The 20,478-nt window shown below is 38.8% G+C and overlaps 1 protein-coding gene and 1 long non-coding RNA gene across 7 annotated transcripts in view; one reads left to right on the top strand and one right to left on the bottom strand.

Moving 5' to 3' along the window:
* Positions 1-20,478, top strand: part of DCLK1 (doublecortin like kinase 1) — a 335,386-nt gene that overhangs the window by 164,726 nt on the left and 150,182 nt on the right. For all 5 annotated transcript variants that reach the window (XM_055317266.1, XM_055317267.1, XM_055317265.1 and 2 more), the window contains exon 4: positions 10,465-10,564. In XM_055317266.1, coding sequence (XP_055173241.1) covers positions 10,465-10,564 — 100 coding nt within the window. The remainder of the gene's footprint in view (positions 1-10,464; positions 10,565-20,478) is intronic.
* LOC129504541 (uncharacterized) lies at positions 10,474-18,677 on the bottom strand. Of its 2 annotated transcripts, XR_008663379.1 has the most exons (4): positions 18,561-18,677; positions 15,582-15,734; positions 14,647-14,728; positions 10,474-10,551 (listed from the first exon to the last, which is right to left on the bottom strand). It is a non-coding gene; the product is annotated as an uncharacterized LOC129504541 (long non-coding RNA). The 2 variants fall into 2 exon arrangements; XR_008663378.1 differs by having other exon boundaries at positions 14,647-15,734.

Raw genomic sequence — 20,478 nt, 5'->3', positions numbered from 1 at the left:
GAGAGAAGTGAACTGTGCTTCTGCTCTTTATTACAGGGAGTTAATTTGGTTCTGTCTCTACTGAGCTGGTAACATTTGCTCTGAAATTTCATGTTACTGATTCTCCATGCTATTTCACTCCTCTTCTCTCCCGGGAAGGGGAAAGGGAGGGTAGAAGAGAGGAAGGACACAAAAAACAAGTTCAGTCGACAAATCCACCCTTTTCCCAGGACACCTGTGTAAGCAAGCACATGTGTTGGGTCTTGACCATGTCCTACCCTATGTTCAGAAATTCTAGCAATCGGGGTCTGTTGGGAAGCCTCATTGCCTTCCTTGCGACTTTGGCACACCATGGTGACCCGCCTTGTGCACATTAACCATTGCTAATGGCCACTTAGTGGGGAATTCTGCCCCAAAGATTGCAAACTGCCTGTCCATGGGTCGAATCCAGGACACAGGTGTGTTTTATTTGGAGTGCACAGTGCTTTTTTTAAGAAAGAAAAAATAAAAGAATTTATTGCCAACTTTCAAAAATCAGGGACTTTTAAATGAAAATCTGATTTCACTTTTTCTTAAAAACTCAATCAGTCTAGCAGCCCTGGCCTTACTTTGCTGCATGACAAGTGTCAAGCTGCTGCCCTTAGGAGAAGGGAGGGTTCTAGTTTATTACCTTCCCCCACCAATTTCCTATTGTCTGCCTATGTTAATTACCATTTATCACCCCATTTGCACTGTGTTTTATTATGCCTGGCCCACTTCACTGTTTGTATTACCTTCCAGGCCTCTGAAAGCATTTGAAGTCCTTATGCTTTACACACATAGCTCATGCATTGTGGGGAAATGGCAACCAGCCCTGTTATTCACTCAACTCTAAATTTAGATTAAAAAAGAATTATGGAAACTCTAATATATATGGTATAAGATGAAGACAAAGAAGAAATATTGGCCTAGAGTGTTTTGGTCACCATATATAATTTTCTAAAAGACCATTGAGTAAGGAATATCTCCAAGTATGTATTCATGGTTGTACACCCATATCAACATTTATTTATAAAAACAATATTTTAAACCAAGCCTTCATTTTGGACTGTAAAATTTTTTATCTTACCACTGCCAATCTCTGTCTCTCAGCCTTTTCTTAGCTGTGCTTGAATCTTAATACAACTATGCAAAAATGGTATCTTATTCAAACTATTCCAGAGAATGTTTTTATTGGCAATTTTAAAAGCTGACTTACTCTGAAGGACATTTTTGGAAGGAGTACTTTACTCCAGTAATATTTTTAATGCTATATAAATGTTTTTATTAGCTACATTTGAGTTTGGGTAAAAAAAAAGCAATTTTTCACTTAATAGTTTTAGAATGTAATTTTAGGTTGCATTTGTACTAAATACTACTGGAATCATTATTCTCAGTTAGAAATGGTTAACCATCTTATGAGTAGAACACTGACCAATACTGAACCCATACAAGACAAAAGGCTCTGTCCTCAGCTTATTTAAGGGGGGTAAAAACTTCCAAAATTGTATGAGAGCGCCGACCATGGAGGTGGTGATGTTGATGATGGCAGTGGTGCTGATGGTTAGGAGACAATGCTGATGCTCATGGTAGTGATGGTGATAATAGTAACAATCATTTTGGTGATTTTAGCTTTACAGTATTATCATTAGAAAACATCATTTGGGGCACGTGGGTGGCTCAATGGTTGAGCATCTGCCTTTGGCTCAAGGCGTGATCCCGGAGTCCTGGGATCAAGTTCCACATCAGGCTCCCTGTGAGGAGCCTGCTTCTCCCTCTGCCTACGTCTCTGCCTTCTCTCTGGGTCTCTCGCGAATAAATAAATAAAATCTTTAAAAAAAAAAAAAAAAGAAAAAGTAAAACATCATTTACTTGAGGAGACTAGTTTGAATCAAATTAAAAATCTCTTTTAATGTTAAGCCATTTATCCAGGCAAGTAGATTAGAAATAGAAGTAGAAATATTTAAAGCAACCAATTCCATACTTCAATATCAAGCAACATTTACTAATGTTCCTGGCAGGCACATACTTCCATAGCTTTAGGAATATCATTTTTTGCCTGCAACCTTAAGCAACAAGCCAGTATGCAAGAATATAAAAGACAGAAGGATTGTCTTTATGGTTTTAGACCTCACACAGATACCAATTCTTTGTATTGTGATTTTTCTTATGAAACTTTTTAAAAATCAGGATTCACTAAAGGGTCCTTGTGAGGAATCAGTATAATGATATGAGTCAAGTGTCTTTGGGCATGGCACATTGTGGATCTTGGCACTGGCCTTAGGGTCGTTCGAAAAATCTCAGAAGGGAAATTCACAGCACTGTGATTCACTGGTCACATGCAAGTTGAGTAAGAGTTAACCAAATGGCAAGAGAGCAACTGGTTGCTCTAAATACGTTTTCAGCTCCCGACCCAGAGAACTATATCTGGAGGGTGTGGGCCTGACACGGGTTTTGTGGGTTCGGTTTATTTTTCTGGGTTTGAAGCCCAACTTTTGTAATGCACATGCTTTAGCTTTACTTGCATGCCAAGATCCCCAACACATGCCTCACATTAGCTAGTGTTTTAGTGACTCCTTTTCTTTAAGAATATGTTCTGTTAGAGTATATTCCACAGTACACTGCCCTAGCTGCTGTTCAGTAGACTAGCAGCTGAGAACACCACCGAGGAATGAATATACTCTCAATTTCATAATTGTTGGGGTTTTTTTTTATTGACTCAGCAAAAAAAAAAAGTGTCTTAGAGCTTCAAACTTGTGAAAAGTAGTTTGAGGATCTTTATTTTCCTCTCTGTGTTATTATTATTTAAGTAATTTACTTCTTTTCTTAATGGCTTTATCTTTCTCTGGGCAAGAACCAGAGTTTCTTTAAGGGATTTTTCTTTATCAGAAATTTATTTACATAAGTTTATCATCAAAGAAATGAAAAAGTGATAAAGTAAAGAAACAATGGAGGATGTGTTTTTACTGACAATAATATGATATAACATATTCCTGATATTTGGCAATAAGACAAATTATAGGCATATTATTGAATCAGAAATGTATAGAGTTACATGATTATAGAACAGAAAAATTCACAGTGGTTGAGTTATAATATCATGTGCATAACAATGCTCACTGCTAAGGGTGGAGAAAAAAGCCAAGTATGGAATGAAATTGGAAAAGAAACCTTATCAAAATTAGGTTTTGGCGGGATGAGGAGGCCCACATGTGCCAAGTTTTAGCTGAAAACTAATTATAATGGTCACATTATGAATTGTGCAGAAAGAAGGAGATTATTGATTCTGATGCTTTAGATGCACAGGTGATTGGATTTTTTTAAACACGGGTATAAGCATTTCTTTTTGGTAAAGAGCATCTCCTTAAAACTGAACCTTTCAGAGGTGCCTGGGTGGCTCAGTGGTTGAGCATCTATCTGCCTTTGGCTCAGGGCATGATCCCAAGGTGCAAGGATCAAGTCTGCATCAGATTCCCCGCAGGGAGCCTGCTTCTCCCTCTGCCTATGTCTCTGCTTCTCGCTGTGTGTTTCACATGAATAAATAAACAAAATCTTAAAAAAAAAAAAGACCTGAACCTTTCAGTATGTCCCCTTTAACTGGTATCAAGAAGAATGAGAAATTATAAATAAGTACTTTAAAAAGAAAAGAAAATTAAAACAGAAAAGATATGGCATACTCAGTGATTCCAATAAATGGAGTGAGTTTCATGGCTTTTACTTTTGTGATCGTAATTTCACTTAAAATACATTAGGTAGGTGATAGTAAAATATTTTAGTGTTTCACGCAAGGAGAGGCACCTTATAGGGACACAATGACTCGCATGGCTTTAAAAAAAAAAAAAAAGAGGCCATGGCTGCAGAGATATCCCATTGTTGGTAGAGGGCGCTCCTGTAAAAGAAAAGATAAGGACTGCTCCGTGATGTCAGTGTCGCCATGGAGATCTCATTCCAGTGAGGCGGAATGGATTCCACAGTCCTGCTTTGGAAATGTGTAAATAGCAGATGCTTTTATTGCCTTTGTTTGAATGTCTGTCGGTGCAGCGCAACTCAAGCCGGAAGCTCAGAGGAGAGGAAGTCCGTATTTGTCTATAGTGGTTTTTTTACTCCCTGGAAGCAGCTCAGTCTCCCTGGACCAGTGTGTATGGTGACAAGTTAATGGAAAAGATATAAATCCAGATTTCACATAAAAAGAGTCAAAACCAAATATGTTTTCCTAGGATCAAAGAAATAATTCAAATTTCCTTGTAAATAAATTTGCTAGACACTTTTTTCTTTATTTTATTATACATTATTAATGTATAATATATGTGATAACTATTATTAAAATGAGTTTATTAACTGAAATTTATAATACACAAATGTAAGGGCACATTTTTCTATACTTTGGATAGATTTGTTTTCCTGTAGCTTGGTAATTAAGAGCCTGCTTTTGAACGGTTTCGAATTTCTACACATGTTGAATCTGGCTAAGTTGTTTTTTAAATCTGTACAATGGATACAAATACCACCTAACTACTGTAAATAGAGTCTGTTTCTTTTATAGCAGAGAGGGTTCAATGCAATAATATATATTGAGGATTACATGTAAAAATATTTTATTTTTTTTTTTTGAGAGAGAGAGAGAGAGCAGGAGTGGGGGAGAGGCAGAAAGAGAGAGAGAGAGAAAGAGAGAGGGGGGAGAGAGAGAGAGAGAGAGAGAGAGAGAGAGAGAGAGTAGACTCCCCACTGAGTGCAGAGACCAAGGTGGGGCTGGAGGTGGGGCTCTATTCCAGGACCCTGAGGTCATGACCTGAGCCAAATTCAAGACACTTAAGCCACTAAGCCACCCAGGCTCCAAGAGAACTCTTGTTGGTATCATACCAAGAAAAATTTTCATCTTTTCTTTATATCTTTATCATCATATAAATTACTGTGGTAAAACATTGTAGCACCAATGTAGAAGCTGATAACTGAGAAAATTTAAGGAACTTGTTCCAAGTTTATACAATGTTTATGTCAAATCTAGGTTCAGAACCCAAGTGTCCTGATTCTCATTCAAGGGCTTTTTCCAGCACATCTGGCAATTATAGGCACCTATATTTTTTAAGGTACAGTGAGTGTGGCATTATGCTAAGCATCGTCAGAGATAAAGTCTGATGCAATAAATGCAATGTCATTATTTGGGGTTAGAGTTTCATATAATAACCAAAGCACCAGGTAAGAACTGAAAATTAATTGATGGTATATTAAGCATTGTATGCCATAAACTGATTGCCTCCTTTATGAATTGCATATGATATACATAGAGTTTCTTTTCTAGTGTAAGGACATTTTGACAGAGGACAGTTTTCTCAGAGGAATACAAATCTCTGGGTCCCACAAAACTAAAAGTCGCGACAGATCCCAAGGGGTCCTAAGTTCAGACAGTGGTTCATAGAACCAGACCTGTGTTCTATGATGATCATACTCATTAATGACATGCACAGCATCATTTCAGTGGAAGCTTGTTGGAAATCAGAAACATGCACCATATCCAGCATCATGCTAGCAACTTCTACCAGCTTTGCACCATATTCCTGAGCATAACTCCAAGTATGCTTTTCACAAAAACAATTATACTAGTAGAATCCCTATTCTCCAGGTGAGAAGGGGCACCCATATGCTGTATTTTATCTAAATTCACTTAGAAAGGAAGCCTGTTGCTATAGTGCCCAGGAGCTACCTACTTTGTTTTATTTTTTTATTCATTTATATTAGATATACATTTGGCTTATACTTACTTGGAAGTAAAAATGCAAAAAAAAAAGGAAGTAAAAATGCATTTGAGCTAATAAAAATAATATGTATTGAGGACTTACTCTCTTTTGATTCCGTCTTAACTCATCTAATCTTTGAAGCAACCAGTATACGATAAACGTGTTTGATATGAGGCACAAAGAAATGAACATCTAAGTGGCAGAGTTGGGTTAATTCAGAACCTGGGCTTTGATGACAGGGTGGGCTCTTCAGAAATTGTGCTAGAGCAGATATCTCTGTGGTACTGAGGAATACAGGAGGCACTATGTCTACCCTGACTAAATGTAGGATCTCTAGAAATAGGATGTGTTTTAAGATAGCTATCTGGGATTTCCTGACTTGCCTAAGTCAGAGGTGATTACAGTGCAAAGACTGCAACTCAGCCACCAGACTCCAGCCTCATGACATAAGCCACTTGTAGGTAATGCAGTTTACTTTTTGCTGAATTACTGATACACAATGTGTTAGGAATTCTTTGGAGTGTAAGTCTATACACTATGTGCTGGAAAAGAAGAGATGAAGGATTAGGGTAGTTGTAATCTCAAGGGCTAGTACAGTGGGTAGTAAATAATATGTATTTAATAAACATTTGTTGAATGATGACTAGGGGTTCAGGGAAGGGGTAAATCACTTTGGATTGGAGTGGATAGAGAAGGTAAGGCTTGAATCTTCAACTGAGCCTTGAGTCATAGAGAGATTTGAACAGGCAGAGTTAGGTAAGAGGGGGTATCAAATGAAAAAAAAAAGTCATACAAAAACCCATGCAAGTAGGAAAGAAGTCCTTTTCTGAGAAGAATATGTAAAGTAGATAAATTAGAATGTGTTTTGGGTTAGAGCATAGTCCTTGTATTTGTCCTTATATCTATTCATCCATCCATCCAAACATCTGATCATCCATTCATCCATCCATCCATCCAAACATCTGATCACCCATCCCTTCATCCATCCAAACATCCAGTCATCCATTCATCCATCCAACCATCCAAGAAATGCTTATTAAGTATCAGGTACATGGCATGACTACTGTAGACTTGAAAAGTAGGTTGGAACCGGATGGAATGCCAGACTCAGAAGATAAACTTTAATTTGATGATGGTAAACCATTGATGTTTTTATGAGTCATAGAGAGAGTTTTTGAAAGTTTAAAAGAAAGAATAGATTAGCAGAATTAAACAGGATGGATTGGGGATAAAGGAGGTAAGAGTGAGAAATCCACCCGAGGGAAATGCCAAGGTGCACAGGTAGGAGGATAAACTCAGGACTGATGTAGTAAGAGGAAGGACAGGAAAAGGCCCAGGTCTGAAAGATGTTAATCCATACATGGAATTTGTTTTTTTAAACTTGTTATCACACTGAATTTTGAGAACCTCAAATTTTAAAAGGAGTAACACTGTATAGATATATAAAATCAGATCTTTGTGCAAAACATTGGTAATCTTTTGATATTAGAATGTCCAGTAATGCCTAAAAGAAAATTCTCACAATGTATTGGCCTACAGAAGAGGGTTATACATCTTCCGTTACTCTTTCTTTTTTAGATGGAATACATTACAGCCACCTCTAGATCAATGATAGTGAAAGCATGGATAATTGAAGTGCACAGATTATCCTAAATCCATCTTTATCATAACCTTGTGTTTAAGCCTCCTTTTCTATCAAATCTTTTACCAAGACTTCTAACAAGGAGCAATTCTATAAATTTGAATTTGATCTACTGACCATACACCTTCTGTGGTGGGAGGTTGGGAGCAGGGAAATGGCTAAATGATGCCAGAGCAAAGAGCACAGAAGACATTACAGTTTCTAATAGTTCAACAAATTCTTTGGTTTTAGTCACTGAAGATTGAGAGGTAAATGAATACATGTTGCTTGGCACCAAAATGACTTTTCCCTGTCTTTTTGTGCTGGGCGATGACAGTTTTTCTTTAACAATTGCTGCATTCCTTTTATGTTCTTGGAATCCTGGAGTTGGAAACAACATCAAAAGTTCATCATGTTTCATTTCCCACTTGCCAACAGAATTAAACCTAAACTGTCCAAGCTGGATCATTGGCTCTTCTGTTCTTTGAGTCTCAGGCTTAAAGGATGGTCATGGGCATATGATGGAAGGAGGTTAGTTAGCTGGCAACCCCCTTATCCCATGCTGTAGTTTTGATGATAGTTATCTGCCTGCTTAGCAAGAGCGTAAAACACTCACACACAGATGAATGTGATCTGGTTTGCAATCTGATGCTTTAGAATACAAATGATGGGAATATGTGGAATGAAAGGACAATTTCCTTTGGAAAAGAACATTTTTTATGTAGTAGAGATTTGTCATCATAATGTTTGCCACACAGCTTAGCACACAGTAGGCCCATCATAAATGTTTATCAGCTAGAGAAATCTGGCTGCCCAGGAGAGTGGGTAACATTACTTTCCATTGTGTGTTGTTTCCCTGAGTTTTTTTTCACCCCTGGCCGTCAGTACAGAACCAAAGGGAACCTTGTCACATATTAGTCCATAGGATACTATGTGAAGAGGAGAGTTCCAGAATCAAGTAAGTTTGGGAAATAATGTATTTTCTATCTCCTCTTTGGAGTAGTGGTGTACATTAGCCCATTAAGGGTTTTTGCAAGGACCAGAAATAAAGAAACTTGTTTGTATTGAATGAACTCAGTATTTACCAAATCTATTTGGCCATAAGCCTCCCCTTCCTCCTCTCACCCACACCCCCTGCACAAAATGTTTTAACCATTCGCACTTTAGGAAATATTGCCTTTTGAGGTTAATTATTCACATTTTTGCCTGAGGGAGAGACCATGTTTTATTCACTTTTGTGTGTATATGCTCTATGCTGACATATAGTAGGCTCCATAAGACTTCGGTGTGTATAATGAAAATGACCTATATGGGGTTGACATCAATTACTGATCACAAAGGCTGGGTGGGGTGCTTGTCGTGAAGATAAAGATGAACAGGGTCACAGTTGGGATCAGACAGAAAGGAAGGAGTGAAATGGAGTGGGTTCTGGATTCAAAGGGCCTGTTTTTAATCCAAGTAGAAGACTAAAAGCTTCTGATACCACTCATGAAGATCCTTAGTCTGTTTTCCTTGATAATTACAATGTCCTTCTTAAGTCACCTATATTTTTAAGCTTTTCAAAAATATGTCATGGATGTACCTCACTTATAATTAATGTTTATCATCAAACTATTATGGAAATGTCATTCTTAAAATTTCAGCCAAGCAATTATTTGGAAATGAGAGCTTATTTGGAAAAACTGTCTGACGGCTACACATCATTGTCTTTGGGGTCTCTAACTAATGCTCTGTTCTCCCAACTTACTACTGTAAGCTTTACAGTACTGTCAATGTGTCAGGGCAGTGCTACCAAGCTTTGACAGAGAGCAGAATCTGAGATGCCCTGCAGATGACTGCAAAAGAAAATAAAGGTAGGAGCTCATAGTAAATCCAGGCCAAAAGGATCTAACTCTCCAGGGGGGTTTGTCTGTGGGCCTCAGATATTCAAAGGAAAATGCTATTAAAAAGTCTATTTTAGCAGCTCTGAATGGGTACCTTCAATTGTCCGCTTCATAATGTGCTCTAAGCAAAAGAAATTGAAAATGGATAGAAATCAGCAGTGTTCCCTGTGCTTTCTGTTGGCATCATACATATTGTAAACAAAATATTGCACCACACATCCAAAGACAGTAAGTAGTATGCTTGAAATTATTCCTTTTGACCACAGGTACTGTGGTCATTTAGCTCTCTTAAAGTTCTTATTGGAGAATAAGTTGAATAAATATCAAATGGTTGTTTTAAAACTTTTCTTTTGGGGGATCCCTGGGTGGTGCAGTGGTTTAGCGCCTGCCTTTGGCCCAGGGCGCGATCCTGGCGACCCGGGATCGAGTCCCACGTCGGGCTCCTGATGCATGGAGCCTGCTTCTCCCTCTGCCTGTGTCTCTGCCTCTCTCTCTCTCGCGCGCTGTGACTATCATAAAAAAAATAAAAATAAAAAAATAAAGTGCATCCTTTAAAAAAAATAAAATAAAATAAAACTTTTCTTTTGCATAACTACGAGAAACTGGACAGCACAGGAGTTTTAAAGTTTGGCATGACTTGAGTGGTGAGCATACTGTTGCCCAGTCTCTGTATCTGAATCTTAGAAATAAGATCATTCCTTTTATGAGAACTTTCACTTTTGTTTCAACTAGAGGTAGAATGGGTCTAACGGAATCCTTAAATGCATATTATGATACAGATAATTTTTTTCAATAGTTACCCCAAACAGTGATCACCGCATGTATACTATATTTGTTGTTAAAATCTTATGCTGGCTTTTATTGCTTTCGAGGAATCTTACATTCAAATGAATAAAGGGGTGTTCCTTTCCCACATGTCGCTGCATCCACTGTATTGTGAAAAATAAAGGGTTCTTACCTCATAGCCTATTGACATGTCAAGTAATAAATGTGACAGTTACCGGTTCTACTTTCCTTATCCCGTCTTCCTGCACAACTGAAATGTAACATGTTTCTTACTAGTAACAGATGCTGGAAACCTTCTTTTGAAATTCCTCTAGAGAAAGCTGTCCTGTTGATTCCATTAGACGTGGGAAGTGGCTTTATGCAGATGTCTACTTGCAGGGATGCAATGTTGTAATTGCTGTTCTGCTGACCCCTTGCTGAGTGCCATGCTTTTCTCTTGTAGGTGATGTGCCTTCAGGACTTTTTTGGTGACGATGACATTTTTATTGCATGTGGACCGGAGAAGTTCCGTTACCAGGATGATTTCTTGCTAGATGAAAGTGGTAAGGAAAAAAAAGTTCAAAACCAGGGGAAATTTGAGGCAGCTTTCCAAAATGAGCTGCACCAGGCCAAGATTATGTCAACCCCAAAGCTACCAAATCAGTTTCAGATCCTCACCCAGCATGTCTTTTCCATATCTCGAATTTCTTTGATTTTTTTTATATAGAAAACAGATGAAATGATAATTGGAAAGGTTAAATCATTCAGAAGAGAAAATCACCAATGGCTAATTTATAATCATTTAATAACTAAATCAATGCTTTATAGAAAACCAAAATGCAGATTTCCAAGATGCACATTTTTAATTATCTATTTTTGTCAACATAGGTAGTTGAGAGATTTGTAATCATAAAGTTATTGAGTGTGTTTCTAGATAGAGCTTTCACTAGCTTCCTCTGGTTCCTAACTAGGACGGTGGCCTGGCATCCTTTTTCCTTGAACTACTATGGAATTTGTATGTCTATATTAGCATCTGTAAGGGACCAAAAAAGAGGAAGGTGGTGTCCTTCGATTCAAATTGAAATGTGATTGTTTGTAATAGATAAAGAAGAGACAGTCCATTAAGAGGGAAAGATGTGTCTCAGGAAGTTAATGCAAAAGGTTGTGACTTCAAGAATGATTTTTTTCTGATGCTGTAAGTCATTTCAGAACCTTAACAGCATCACAGTAAAGATTATTGCGCTGACAAAAGAGACCTCTCCTTAATCATATTACATCTAATTTAATTAGGGAAATATTACATATTTATGGACAATTCAGACACCAGATAGTTGGAAATGCTTTTTGAAGTGGTAATGAATTTTCTGCTTAAATGCATGCAGAAACAAATTGGTGAGCTTTTGACGAAGTGGATGGAAAATACTTAAGCACTGACAAGACAGGGTAAGGGATGAGAGGTAGGGTCATGCTCTCCCACTGCTGATGCACATTCACATACAGTGTCTATATTAATACACATATATGCATATCATCTCTGTGCATTTAAATGTAGTATAATTATTTCATCATTTATTTTTTTTTAATTTTTTTTTAATTTTTATTTATTTATTTATTTATGATAGTCACAGAAACAGAGAGAGAGGCAGAGACACAGGCAGAGGGAGAAGCAGGCTCCATGCACCGGGAGCCCGATGTGGGATTCGATCCTGGGTCTCCAGGATCGCACCCTGGGCCAAAGGCAGGCGCCAAACCGCTGCGCCACCCAGGGATCCCTTATTTCATCATTTAAAAATGACTTAGAATATATAGGGAGGGATAAGAATTAGAGATTTGCCCCTGAGTTGTAAGAACTTCAAATTCCCAATGAAAGTACATATATGATATGATATGTTAGACAGATAGACAGATAGATAATATGACAGAAGTGTCATTTGAAGAGATTTAAGTTATTTTGGTTCAAAGAAACTAACTGGAAAATATTTCCTTCTCTCTAAATAAGTTCTCTCTAAATACATTCCATCTTTATCTCTGGTTGATGTGCCCTTTGGGGGCAAAGATTTATATAAATATACCATGCACAGGGTGCCCTCAGGGAGGATTGTCCCTCACCCACCCCTTCCTTCTACAAGGTGAGAAAGCTTTGCTGTAACAGAACAAGAGAATGTTAGGAGTCAGGCGGTGGAACTGACAGCACAGTTTTGAGAAAAATAAACTGCCTTGACTTTCAATTTAAAGAAAATAGCTGCTTCTGGTAGAATAGTCTGAAAGAACAGATGCATTCTGAAATGAATGTTTCGTTTGTTGCTTTGATAGAAAATAACCTGTCAAATTCCAACTGGAATACACTTCAGTTTCAAATCAGTGTTGTTGACCTGGGAGCTGTCAAGGTCTCTATCCAGCCTCCAGTTGGACTTGGGGTCTCTCTCCAACCTAACCCCTCCTGGTGAGGCCTCTGTCCTGGGCTTTCCCTCTCTTACACTGTGCTCTCACACCAGACCATTCCCATCCCATTCCCCTGTGACAGTGGGCAGACAAGCTTTCTGGAAAATACAACAGAAAAATACCAGAAAACCCATCATGATTTATCTTTCGAAACCTTTCTCATTAAAAAGAATGCTGGCAGATAGGTAGATAGATATCTATCTACATACATGCATAATGATACATCAAAACACCACGCCCGTCATTTATGGTTTGGCACTTTGAAAGACCACTTCAAACTATTTCAGTAAGAAAGTGAGAACTTCACATTCTTACCTCTGATGAATATACCCTAACCGTTTTGTGGTGTGAAATCCATTTGCTGAGTAACAGTATCTTCCCCCATCCTAAGAGAAACACGCGGATTGGGGGAAGGGGTAGAAAAAGAATCTAAATTGAGATTTTACTTCCTTGGATGAACTTACTCTGAGACTAAATTCACACATTGACAACTGCAATTTCCCTGTTGCTTGTACAGCATGTTCTAGTGCTAATGTATTAAAATTTGAATCTTTTTTTAAGTGCTCTGAGATGATTTATCCCAGCTTATCTGTACTTGCTAAATGGTATTTGCACATTGAGGCTTCATTTGGCCTGTTCCATAGTAGCTTCCTAAAAGGAGTATCAGCAGGGGGTACAGACATCTTTAGAATTAATACTCAAGCAGAGCTGGGCTTGATTTAATGGCATCAAGAAGTGGCCTTTTGCCACAAGGCAGCACTTTTATTTTATCTTTCAAAATTAACCCAGCTCCTGGTGTGCTCAGGATTAGCAATAATACATCCCCCTAATTATTGCTGGGAAAGCTCCTGGAGACCGCTAGTAAGGTCTCTCCAATGAGGAATCCTGCCATTATAGACTTATATTTCATGGGCTACATTGGAGCCGGATCAATATTAGAAACTGTGAGGGAGCATCCTTCTTCCCCTAAATTTTCACATGGGAAGAAAAACCAAAAAAAAAAAAAATGCCTTCCTTTTTCCATCTTAAAATGTAACCCATTTTAGCAATATCGTCATCAATCAGTGGAATCTTAGCACCTTGGAAAATTGGTGGATACAGCACTATATATAGAGACAGGCCAACAGCTCCTTCCCCTGCATGGGCTGCTGTCTCATTTAGAACGATGAAGCATAGGCAAGGGAAATGCCAAATTGGAGACAGGAAGCTTAACATAGTTTTGCTTATATATTGATGATAAGCTGACAAATTGGTGATTTTTGTTGTCATTAAAAAGCGACAGGATTTTGTGGAGAAATGCCCACCTCACACCTGGGCAGGGGGACAGTTAGCTCCTTGGTGATGAGCCTGTCCTGGGGTATCACTTTCTGTCTGTCCCCCAGCCTCAAACCAACACCCCCAAACTTGCTTGGCTGGTCTCTTCACCCATTTACCTCACCCCTGCTGGACCTGCCACCTGCTCAGGAATTTAGTTATATCTCTCCCACTCTCTTTTTACCAAGTCCTGAGTACTCTTGATTCTGATGTTAATAGGCATTACTTCAAACTTACAAATTTTTGCATAGATATTTTATTAGTTTCCTAAGGCTGCTGTAACAAAACACCATAAATTAGTGTTGGTGGCTTCCAACAACGGAAATTGATTCTCTAATAGTTCTGGAGGCCAAAAGTCCAAATTCCAGGTACAGGAAAATCCATGCTCCCTCCAAAGGCTCTGGGTAAGAATCCTTAAGCTATAATCCTAGTTCCTGGTGATTGTTGGCAGTCCTTGGAATCCTTTGGCTTACTGCAGCATTACTCAAGTCTCTGCCTCCAACCTCATGAGGCCTTCTCTGTGTGTCCAAATTGTCCTCTTCTTGTAAGGACACCAGTTTTGGATTAAGGTCCATCCTAATCCAGTATGACTTCATTTTAACATGGTTACATCTGCAAAGACCCTATTTCCAAATAAGGTTCTTCACAGGTGCTAGGGTTAGGACTTCAGTATATCTTTTGTGAGAACACAATTCAACCCACAAAAAGATGTTTGAAGCTGTCTGGATTTTATTTGAACTTGAGTTACAAGTAAACTCATTTTTGTTTGTTTTGACCTGTCTTTCAATTTGTACAATTACAGCTTTATATTAATTAGTAGAATACATAGACAACAGAGCTGTGACAAGACTGGCCCCTGGTCTGACCTTTCATAGGTAGGGTCACTCACCTGGTAGGTCAGAAGAATGCTGTGAGATCATGTGAGCAGTGCGTTGGTACACTTGACAGAACTTCTCTTGAAATCCTTTTGACTAAGATAAAAATATATGGTCTGAAGGACATAGGTCATTGTGTTTTTAATTGCTAGAACTGTCTTGTCCAAGAGGTATTGATTTATAGATTGATGTCAGTGTGTGGAGGAAATCTCTATTAGAGTTGGCCCATAAGGTCATGCTGATAGAAGGGACTATGTGCTGAAAGTCATGCCAATGGGGTTCTGATGTGGGTTCTGTATAGTTTAGTGTGGCTAGAAATGTCCATTTGAGAACATTGATGGTGTGTGGATGAAATCATCTGGTAGGAAAACAAGGATCCATAAGGATTTTAGCAGAATGAACTGAATCCAAGAAGATAAGATTGAATTGGTATTAACAAAAAGTAGTGTTTTAGGTATTTTTTTTTTTAATTTAAAAGAAAGCCAGTGCTACAATCTTAGTTTGGAGTGATGTAGTTTTAACAGTAGAACACGCAAAGATTTTAGTTGCACGTTTCTTGTATGATATGGCTCATTTGCTGTATGGATTGTAGGCATGTCATATATTATAAAACCTTTCAGCACCTCTGACTGAACATGGCAATGTTGACTGAAACAAAAAGTTAAAATTAAAAACGTTCTTCAAAATTCACAAAAGATTGTAGAACTCTAATAAGTATAGCATAGAAGAATAGACAACATTTAAATAATTGGCCTTTCACATGATTTTTGTAAGTTGGTAGCATTCATACTTTCAAAGTTATGAAAGTTTAAAACTGCACTAAGACTTTTAGAATACCGTGTTTGTGTGTGTGTGTGTGTGTGTGTGTGTGTCCGTGTGCATGCATGTGTGTGCATAATGTCCTATTTCTGGGGAATGCCAGTCCGGCTTCTCTCTGTACTAGACACACCTGTCTGGAGTGTGGTGTTCTTCTTGTGTATATGACTCTAGTAGGAACATCCTTGGCTTCTCTTATGGGCCCCCTGGTGTTGGGTGCCCAGAATCCACTTGGTAAACTTTTCTAGAAATACTCCATCATGACCCATTTCCGGGGATCCATGTCCTGAATGAGATGAGATAGAAGCTGCATTAGACACCATTCCCCAAGCAATGATCCCTGAGTGTTTTTCCCAACTCTGGGTGGTAAGAAAATAGAGTTAGAACCTAGAATAGTAAAAACAGACTGGTGTAGGGTTAGAAGACAGGTGTAGTCCAAGCTCCATGGCCTACTTGCTGTGTGGTCTTTGTATCTCCAAGCCTGTTTCCTATTCTGTGAAACACCTTTTTTTCCTGAGTTGTAATGGACCTCAAATAAGATAATAAATGTCAAAGCACGTTCAAAACTGTGTTCCTTATTACTTAGTGAATGATGTTAGTGAATGACACCTCAGCTGAAATATCCCTCATAGTGGATTGCAGCTGGACTCAGCCACGTAGATTCATTTGCCCTTAATTGGAGGCAGATGTCACCAAGATTGGCTTTGGGTGCTCTTTAGAACCAAAAGGCAATTATTATCTATTGCTTTCTTCCTACTCTCAACTTTTATTCCTGTGGTGGAGGTAAGAGGGAATGAAAGGACCTTTGAAAATATCCATTCTTTTCTGGAGGGAATCTCTGGAAGATTAAACCAAACTACATTTAGAGCCAGTCAGACTTTTCAAATAGATAACGTTCAGAGATCCCAGCATGAATGTCCACATCAATTTTGATGGCCTGCCATCCTGTCCTGGGGCTGGTGATGTTGGGAAACCACAAGGTCATTGTGAACACCAGGAAAATCCTCAGAGTCTGGAAAGAGACCAGGCCTCCTCACAGAGTAGATTTTGAGCTACTGCTAACAAAATTCATTCATTCTTTCATGCTTCCATTCATTTATTCAATAGACCAAGCTAACTTAGCATGTGCCAGGTAGTATGTTTAGGCACAAACAACTATCAGCCTTGACACTTATATGAAATGTGACACATCATATGACTTTTAATATTGTTTATGTCTAAAGATGTCAAAGAATCTCTGGTACTCAACTTTGACTCAAAATATTGCTTGATACTCATTGCTGTAGTGTATTTTATTCCTTTGGGAAAATATTGTGGGAAATGACTATTGGGGTCACAACATCCTGACTTCTCTTTATAGATTTAAATTTTAATTGGATTATGTGACCAGTTTAAATTGAATCTGTGGGCACATTTCTTTGAGATGCATAGTACTTCATGCTAGAATATTTTATTGTTTCAATAAATGTTAATTCTAGGAACATATAGTTCTTATTTTTAAAAAATCGAAACAAAACCTGATGGCTGTCAACATTTCACTGTCCTGCAGAAATCTAGTATAATCTTGACTGCATTGATTTATAGAATGCAGCCTGATGCTTGAACTAGAGGGTTTTAAGGGTTTTGTTTGTTTTGAGTTCCAAAGAGTACATTGGTAATGTGCTTTGCTCTTGTCAGCAAGTTCCCATTCACCTCTTAGCAGTGGTAAAACTAGAGGGGTTCTGAGACTTTCTCCACCATAGCTACACTTCAACTCATGCATAAATACAAAGTTCCCCAGAACATAGTGATATTTTCAAATTTCATAGCTGCCAAGCTATGGAGACATAAAGAGTATTATGCTTTGGAGACAAGCTCTAACTCCAGCCCAAGCTAGTTCCTTTGCAACGAATAGATGATTTTCTACTTAGGAAGGCAAGTCATTGCATAACACATGCAGTCTTCCCTTTACACTTTCTCTTCTGGTCCTCACGCCTTCTATTTATTGCATTCAGTTACAGTGATACCTGAATCGTTAATGTGGAAATACCCTACACGTTTAACATTGACAATGAGTGCGCACACAAGGAGTCTTGGAGGCCACCAGCCCACTGCCTTGTCTAGTGCAGGTGACCCTCCCACGCATTGAGACAGCTGCTCCTCCATCCCCAGCTAAAACCCTCTGTTCTGCAGTTTACAACTATATCTGAAGGCCACTGTGTGCCAACACTGATTTTTTTTAATAAGTTCTTTCTTACTGGGGCCTCAAATTAATCTCTCCCTAGCTTGTACACAGAGGTCCTGGTTCTGTCCTTCAGGGTAATAAAACCCACTGCCTTCATTTGCAGAAGATGAGCTTGTGTTGTAGACCACTGGGATGATCAAAGTGGTTCACTGTAAACTATTTTATTTGCCTTTCCTCCTAAACCAAAATGTCTCTGTATCTACCCCTCCCCTCCATGTTTCAAAGGAAGAAGAGCCTCTAGTTCTTTTTAAGGGCAAATGCAAAGTTCTTGATTTTGTCTTCCCTCTTCTTTGTGACCTTGCCTTATCAGTGTTCCTTTCCTCTTCTTGTGAATCTGTTATTTTACCCTATCTTCGCTGTCTCTTTCTCCTCAACCTGCAGCCACAACTGAATTTCTCCTCTCCTCAAACAGCCTTTAGTCATCTCTAACATCTTATCAAACCACAGCACCCTTTCTCTGCCAAACAGCTTTAAAAGGCAAAATTACAAAAAAACAAAACAAAACAAAGCTAAACTACTGTCCTTGAGGCCTCCATGTCCTCGTCCTGATTCGCTTTTTAAACATAAGAATGTGTTAAGGGGAGTTTTTTTCATTAAAAAATTATCTTCTACTAACTTTTTAAAATTATATAGTAGTGCAGATTTTTCTTTTGCCACTGTATGATGCTGAGGCACAAATCTCGAGACTTTTCTCTTCTCTCCCAAGATACTAAAAAAGAATTATGGACTCTTCTAGCTACAAATCACCATCTCAGTCCTGAAATGAAAATATCTAGCCCCATTCAATAGTCATTCAAAATTGGAATCCTTTTTCCATACCCACCCAGGGCCCAAAGTAATAAGTCCTTTCTCTGAAAGAAAGGGGTAGGGTTCTCCTTTTTTACTTACCTCCTCCCTATTGTTTTTGATCCTTTCAGGGCTAGAATACAAAAGAGTGGCGAAGAGCAGGGTGATGAGAAAGGCGAGTTGAGGAGTCCTTACATGACCACACTATTGTAAGATGGCTTCAGGCTGTCAGGGCTAGCAGATGTTATATTAAGCCAACTCTGCTTATGGGTGTTTTTAGGGTTCTTCAGGGACTCTCATTGGGAACATTCCACTCTTCTTTTTTGATGTGGTCAGTTCAGTTTCTTCCAGTTTTGGGTGTTTCTCCCTCAGTTCTTGTTTGCCAAAGCTCTCCCTGTTGGCCTCAGATGATCCTCTTGGGAAGAATTTAAATGAGCCACATGCCAACTCACACTCTCAGATCCATCAATACACTCACACACGTCCTGCCCCCCGCCTCGCCCCCGACAAAAGGCCACCCAATGCAATCCAGCCTCCTTTACTCTGCTGCCAGTGGTTCTCCAGGGAAAGCCAAACACTCCAACACCAGTGTGTTATTCCCCTCCATCTGCAGATGATGCTGGCCAGTATTTTCAGATCTCCCAGTGAAGCCCTAACTGAGATGAAGAGAAGTATCTCCCCTCCTTTGGAATGAGGGAATTCATAGAAAAACTCTCTCTAAAGAAGTCCTTCTCACAAATTCTCTCTCTCTGATAACATTAAGCATTTTCTACCTTTGAAATGGCTAAGAAAACTAAGGCATGTCATTGGTTTATATCTACTCTGAAATTTCTAGCAGGTGATCAGTCTTAAAATTCACTTCGGTAGCTGATACACACCCCCTTACAGTCTGGGTGAAAATCCATTTTGAATCCTATTTCATTTGTGACTGCCTTCCACTCCCACCACATATACAATAGTTCCATAAACAAGGATAACCTTCAAATCACTGTATCCAATGCCCTTTTTTTCTTTTTCCTCCCCAACTTCTTTGTGTCTGAGGATATCCTCCTTGAAATCCTCCTCTTGTCCTTCATGGTGTTTTGCTGTTCTGGTCTTCTGCCTACCTTCTTGACTGTTCCTGAGCTGCTTTCGTGTTTGTTTTTCCATGTATCCCTTAATAATTGTTCCTGAAGATTCATTCTTCAACCCTTTTTTCTTCTTAATTACTTTCAATTCCTAGCCAAGTTCATCTACCTTAATGGTTTCAGCAATGATGGTTATGGTAGACAGTGATGGTGACAAATGGCAACCAGATGGTATGCAATAAGCAAAGTCTTTGAAGTATGTATAATTTTCCCAATTTTACAATTAAGGAAATTAAAGCTTTGATGATAAATAATTTGTCCAAGGCCACACAGCTAGTTAGTGCTGGAGGCAGAGTTCAAACCCAAGTTTGTTTATGTTTGACAATATACTCTTACTAAGTACACCTCTTCTCAGATCTCTGTCTCTGACCCTGATTCCTCTCATGGACTCCAGAACCGTATTTCCAAATTGCTGGTATGGATTTCCTTATGGTTATTCCACAGCCACTTGAAATCCAGTGTTATCCCACAACTGACCTCATCATCTTCCGAGTCAACTTTATCTGTTCTTCTGTGTCTCCTGTATTAGTTCATGGCATCAACATTCTCCTTTAACACATGGAGTTGTCGTTTACTTGCTCCTCACCTTTTTACTCCTCGTATCCCACGTTTTGTCACCTGCTTTCAATGCCACCACCATTATTTTAGGCCATTGCCTCATAATCTCTTGCTTAGACTCTTAACAGTGACGTTTTAATTTGTTTTCCTGGTTTCAGTCTTCAATTGTATAATCATGTGTTTGTACACAGGTTGAGCTTCCTGTATTCACTTGACTCCTTCACTTGATGCCCAGAGACTCCTTGGCATGTCATTCTAGGTTTGTTGTATCTTTCCAGCCTTCTCATTGCTTTATCCCTCCTTTGTACTCCACCCACACAGTACTATTTGCTGGT

The sequence above is a fragment of the Nyctereutes procyonoides genome, unplaced genomic scaffold (genome assembly GCF_905146905.1).
Source record: "Nyctereutes procyonoides isolate TBG_1078 unplaced genomic scaffold, NYPRO_anot_genome, whole genome shotgun sequence".
Taxonomy (NCBI): Eukaryota; Metazoa; Chordata; class Mammalia; order Carnivora; family Canidae; genus Nyctereutes; species Nyctereutes procyonoides.
This window is presented reverse-complemented; position numbering and strand designations above follow the sequence as displayed.